The 6,240-nt window shown below is 43.3% G+C and overlaps 1 protein-coding gene across 3 annotated transcripts in view; it reads right to left on the bottom strand.

Annotated features, from left to right (window-relative positions):
• Positions 1-751: 751 nt before the first annotated feature.
• The window catches only part of kalrna (kalirin RhoGEF kinase a), a 152,918-nt gene continuing 147,429 nt past the window's right edge, over positions 752-6,240 (bottom strand). For all 3 annotated transcript variants that reach the window (XM_085250372.1, XM_085250373.1, XM_085250371.1), the window contains 5 exons: positions 5,899-5,977; positions 5,765-5,816; positions 5,197-5,345; positions 4,674-4,812; positions 752-4,579 (listed from right to left, as the gene is read on the bottom strand). In XM_085250372.1, coding sequence (XP_085106498.1) covers positions 4,031-4,579; positions 4,674-4,812; positions 5,197-5,345; positions 5,765-5,816; positions 5,899-5,977 — 968 coding nt within the window. In that variant the 3' untranslated portion in view covers positions 752-4,030. The remainder of the gene's footprint in view (positions 4,580-4,673; positions 4,813-5,196; positions 5,346-5,764; positions 5,817-5,898; positions 5,978-6,240) is intronic.

Below are 6,240 nucleotides of genomic sequence, written 5' to 3'. Positions count from 1 at the left end.
TCTCACCATGGACCAGTTTGCCTGCTAGAGTCTATCAAGGACCCAAACAACACACACACCCCTCCACCACGGTTAGGTGAGTTTACATTTCTTTTTTTAATTAATTAAACTGTATTATTTATCAAACTTAGTTAATAACTTTGTAAGTACTAACAGACAGTATGGGTAAATGTGAGTTGGTTTAAAAAGAGCCAGTAAGTCACCGAGACTAGAACAGCAGTACATACATGTCAGTGCAGCCACGAGTTATTTTACACCATCATCTCATCTTTGCAATTATTGCACACAACGCTGTTCTGAGGGTACAGGACTGGACATATGTTAACAACAACGCTGGGATACGTAGAGCAGGCATGAAACAGGTGAGCAACATCAGCTAGTTTATTCTTACCTTCACCATCACCGGCTCAGTCATGAAGTCAACTGAATCCAGTTTTATTTATGCAGCACCTCATCACAACAGCAGTTGCCTCAAAGTGCTTTAAACTTGTTTGTATTTCTGCGGCCACCTGTCTTCTATCCGAAGGTTTTTAGGTGGGATTCATTTATTTTGGTTACGGAATTGTTGCCTGCTGTATTTGGAATACCTGGAATACCTGGGAAACCTGGAATACCTGGAATACCTGGTGACTGTGGCGACCAACTTTAATAACTGCCAGCCATCTCTAACAGCCGCTCGGGAAAATGAGTGTGACCAGTCGGTCTGTGTGACCTCATCGAGCACCTTTCCTAAAGACACAGCTTGAAACGGTTTTCTTTATTGATTGATTTATTTTGCATGAGAGGTCGAAAAAACTGGGGAAGTCTGCTATTTTTAGTTCAAATAATGAACAAGACCAACAAGTCCACAATAAGACAGCAAGAATCTCTACTAGAAAGAGAGAGTGGTAAAAAAAGAAAAACAGCACTCGGACACACCTGAATCGATTGCAGCTGCAGTGACAGACACTTGGTAATATTTTACCAGACGTCCGATATGAAAGTTGCTTCTAAAGACGAATTCCCTTCCTGTGGACCATTTAGTATCCAAGCATGAACATGAGCTTTGCTGTTGTTTGACACTAAATGCTTAGAGGAAGATTGAGGATGAAAAACGGGGAGTGTGGCGAGTGGGTGAAAGCAGACGACAGAGCACATTCCACAAGAAAGTACATTCATCAGTAAACGTCTGCCTCCCAGGAACAGCGGCCACTTCATCCAAAGGGTCTGCAGCCGCACGAGCACATTTACAAGCTGAATGAATGAGATCCAACCACTACAGTTATTCACCACAGTGACTGGTAAACAAACATACAACAAAACAGACTTCAGGGTGGAGTTTCCCACCTTCACACCAAATGTCACAGGCTTTACTTACAGAAACAGACAGTTTTGTAACCTGATTTCTAAACCATTACTGGTGATTTACATGCAGGTCTTTCCTGATTTGTATTTACTAGTCTGTAAACTACCTACTTTTTGGACAAAGAATCTGTAAACACTGATGCAAACTGTGTCCATGGTGCATCCTGCTAACGTCCGGTAGTCGTCCATATGTACCACAGAAGGCGGCGATCCAGACGCTGTTTGATCTTCCTTGAAGTAATGCCAACATGTTTGCATTTTAACTCCGTTTATTGTGGTTCAGGACAGTCCAGCACATTCACTACAGTTCAGTCAGAGTCTGCTGCTACACGGCTGTACAGTCACACTCGTTTAGTTCAGTAGGTTTAGGCATCCTCTGAACTCCATGTGTCGAGTAAACGGACTGCTCTAGGTCCCCAGAGCAAATATTACACCACCCTTAGTTCAGTCCTGAAATAAATAAACATTTAATAAATTAAAGGTAGATCATAGAAAAGTGCAGTCCTTATTCATGTGGCCTATACGACAGCTACAGGTAACAGTTTCTCCATAAATTATAATTCTACGCATCGTTTTTCTTTGCGGAGAGACTTTTCCATGTAAGTAACAGCATCACACAACATACTGATGCATGTGTGATGAAGTCATGTTAGAAAAACAAAGAAACATCGTCCATACTTAAAGTTTTAGATCCTTACAGATGCTTCGGTAACACTTTATCAGTTTCTAGCTTGAGTGAGTCACAAATACTGTGTCATCAAATATGCAGAGGTGGCAAAACCACAGACAGTCGTCACTTTAGGAGAACGATGGACACTCGTGTTGAAAACTGCTGATTAAACTTCTTAACTCAAGTAAAAGTGAAAATGCACAGAAATGTAAACTGAGCCTCGTGACTGCTGAAACACCTAAATAGTACAAGAACATAGTCGGGGATTAAAGTGGGATTTGGCAGGTGTGAAACTCTCAGATCAGTTGTACGGCTGGAGTGTGGGGAAACCAACATCAGCTCCATTCATTTTGATTGTGTACATTTTGTCTACAGGCTGTGATCGACTGACTTGTGTTGCTGCTGCTCTAAAATGTACCGCTCTTTGTGAATTTAACCAACTGAATTAACAAGATGTAAGCAGAGATTACACAGACTCACAAGGCTGTTTTACACTCCCTCTGTAGCACAAAGATGGAAGTCAGTGAGGGAGTCCAACCAGCATCAGCCGATGTAACAGTGAGCATGAACGCAACAGGTTCTCTGCAGCAGGCAAACATCGTGCACTACTTTAAACTTAAGCACAGTGCTGTAGATGAACCGACTCAGCACTAAGCTGCTCTTTCATGCACACAAAGTCAGAATCCTTTGATTTGTTTTGCAGATGTGTGAGAAAACAAACGGCTGGATCCAAAAACTCAAAACTACATTTAAATGTAATTTCCAATCTAGTTTTTTCACATTTCTCCATCTCTCAGTGAACGCATTCATTTCTCTCCCTGGGAAACAAAGCAGCTGTACTTGCTGTCCACACTGCACACAAACACTTTGTGTGTTTATATTTGTTGAGTTGTTTAAAGGTACATTTAAAATGATCTGCCAGTTAAAACATCGTTACTTCCTCTCCTGTAGTGCTAGCTACATGCTGAAGTGCATCGCAGCTCATGGTATCTACACCAAAAATGTTTTTTGTTGCGGTCCACTTTACCCCCCGAGTAGAGCTATTAATGTATGTGTGATGTATAACTGATATGTTTTTGCCTCTTGTCGTAACAGGATTGTCGTCGATGTTACTGTCCTCAACATTTAGGTTCAAATCTGTTCCAGAGGGCCTGCAGTGATGGGAAATGATAATAATATTACCCCTTAAATGTGTCAAAGCTAAAGTAATGAGCCTTTTATGAAAATGTAGGGAGTAAATACAGATACCTGAAAATCCTACTTAAGTACTGTAACAGAGTATTTGTTATTTCCCACCTCTGTAGTAATCTGTAATCTGTTGCCTGAAAGGAGTAAAAACAGGGGAAAGAAAAGTGACAAAGAAACTGGAGAAGAGGAAGAAGATATTTTGAATACCAGCATATTCGAGTAAACTGTGGGGAAATATATTTCCCTTCAAAAGTGTAGCTGAAGTTTATCGATATGCAAATATAATTTTTAGGACACTGTGCTGACACTGTCCTTGAAAGGAAATGATTACAAATATACTAGAAACAGGCTCATCACGGTGTTCCTGCAACTGTCCAACTACCTGCAGTTCAAACAGCACTTTGTGCAGGACCCTCTATTAAGCGACAGGCAGCACTGCCCCAGAGCCTGAGATCAACTGCACGAGTCCTCAGCTCAGCGAGAGGCCTCTGCAAAGTCCCAACAGTTAGTTACATGACGGTAAACTGGAGCCAACACATCCAGTTCCACCTTAGTCCAGCTGACTTCTTTGGGTTCTTGTGGTGTTTTGGCAGTTTACCTGACCCGCTTCATGTGTCATTGCTGAAATCGGTAAATGAACAAATAACAAGGTAATAGAATAAATAAATATTCTGGGGTTAAGGTTTTGGTCTACAGGGGACTGATCGTGGTCCTGCAGTAGCAAGAGTTTCCATTTTGCACCACAGGAAGGATTCAGCACCAAACATCTGTCCCACGCACACACTGACAGACAGACAATCAAACGCTCCTGTGGGAGTTCAGATCCCGTCACAGTGTGTTTCCCATGCCGCTGCTCACCAGCCCTTTCACGTTCATAATGGGCCGAACGTCGTGCAGTTGTCTCCTTCGATCGATAAATGTGGCCAACCGTGCCGTGTCCAGTGGTGTCTTGGAGTACTCCCCACCTCCACGACCCACCCACAGATGTTGGAGACAGGAAGTAGCACTCGGCCGCTTCCTGGGATCCTGCTGCAGTAATGATGACACAAAATCCCTCGCCACCTGGCTCACATTGCAGAAGTATTCATCTGGGAAGCAGAAGTCTAGGCGGCAGATGTTGATGCAGGTTTCCTCCGGTGACTCGTCCAGAAACGGAGAAACGCCACTAAGCATGACATAAGCCAGAACACCCAAGCTCCACATGTCTGTGGCCACGGAGACTGGAGCGCCACGGATCAGCTCAGGCGCAGCGAACTCTGGATTCCCGAGCAAGAGGTGGACGTATCGGCGGTGGGCAGACAACTGGACAGCATCGCCAAAATCGATTAACTTAATACTGGGCATGGGAGAATGGAGGTTGACCATGATGTTCTCGGGCTACAGCAAAAACAGAGTTATGACTTAGACACAGGTGAGCAAACAACAATTGTCAATATTTTTCTTTTCATATGTGACAAAAACCTGCAGTCACCTTCAGGTCTAGCTGTGCCACTCTACAGGTATGAAGGTGCTCCAGGGCCTCCAGTGTTTCTCTGATGAAGAAGGCCACCTTCTCCTCCATCAGCTCATCGTGGGCAACCAGATAATCAAGCAAGCGGCCATCCTCCAGTCTAACATGGAAACACAGACAAGTTTCGATTTCTGCACTGTGTGGTTGAATGAATCGCTCAGTAGACCCGCTATTACACACAGCTGTGAATATGCACTGCAGGCTTTGTAACTCATTCACTGTGAATGGGTGATGTCACACGTTCACATTATGGAGCAGCTGTTCTGCTTTGCTCGTCCTGGTTGTGCTGACAAAGTGTAAACATTATGAAAACATTCAAAGAGAGCAAAGTTGAAAAGAAAACTATTAAAAAGTAACAGCCATCTAGTTTGGTTCATACCAAACCACGCGGGCTCTAAAAGCAGCTGAAAACTCTACTTGTTGTGAAAAACAAGCAAAAACACAACGATAAAAAAACCGTGCAGCAGCCAAACACTGGACTTACAGCTCCAGGACGAGCATCAGACAGGAGGGAGACTCGTAGGTGTCCAACAATGACACCAGCTGGTGATTCTGGACATATTGCAGAATGTCTGCCTCATGAGCCACTTGCTCCTTCTTCTGCATCTTCTTGCTCACAAACTTCACTGCCACCTAGTGGAGAACAAAGGCAAAACACTTAAACGTGCAATATAGTTTTTTCTATGCCGAGGTGCATCTATTTGACTAGTTCCATCCAACTTGAGGTTCAGTATCTTGCCCAACATACAAGCGATTAGTTGATGAGCTGCTCTACCTCCTGAGCTGCAGCCACCCCGCCTGAAGTTAAAGTTTTGAGACAAAACCACTCTGCACGATGACATATTGTGGATTTTTCATCAAGGTGGCGCAGAGCTGATTATAAGGATTTACAGCCAGATAATAAAATGCTTGTTTGTGCAAACACAGACAGATTATCAAGTTTATCTATACGATCATTAAAACAGGTTACATCTTGAATGTGTCTGCATCTCACAGTAGCTGATAAAATATCAAGTTTAATTTTTAAGAAGTTAAACAAAAGGAACAAGTACCTCTTTCTTAGTGGACCTGTTGACACACTTCCGTACCACTGAGAACCGTCCCCTGGTCAAAGCAAGTGAGACTGCATTAAAAACCGGCTGCTTTGGCTCGATAGAGACGTTATTTGTGACTGAAATCGTTTTACCTTCCAATCTCACAGATCTCAGTAAAGGTTGACTCAAAGTTTTCCTTCCAATGAATGCCCGTCCCATCACAGCCAGAGTCTGGACAAAGAACAAATACATAAGTAAGATAATTCCCCCTGAACATGTCAGCATTAGTGGAGAAATTGTTTTCATTTCCTCTTTCTTTACTCTTAGGTGGAGAGGTGGTTCGCCTTGATCTATCGGTGTTTATGCCCATGGGCAGAGGTGCCCGGTCAGCTCATTGCCTCATCAGTGCTGTGTAATAAGGACAAGCTGTAGCAGTTATTTTCCACATGGTGGTGAATCGGCTTCAGCGTGCCTCGCCTGTTCTCCCCTACTTC

The sequence above is a fragment of the Mchenga conophoros genome, linkage group LG16 (genome assembly GCF_057382185.1).
Source record: "Mchenga conophoros isolate Kocher_MC1m ecotype Shallow Benthic linkage group LG16, M_conophoros_male_GT1.1, whole genome shotgun sequence".
Lineage (NCBI taxonomy): Eukaryota > Metazoa > Chordata > Actinopteri > Cichliformes > Cichlidae > Mchenga > Mchenga conophoros.
This window is presented reverse-complemented; position numbering and strand designations above follow the sequence as displayed.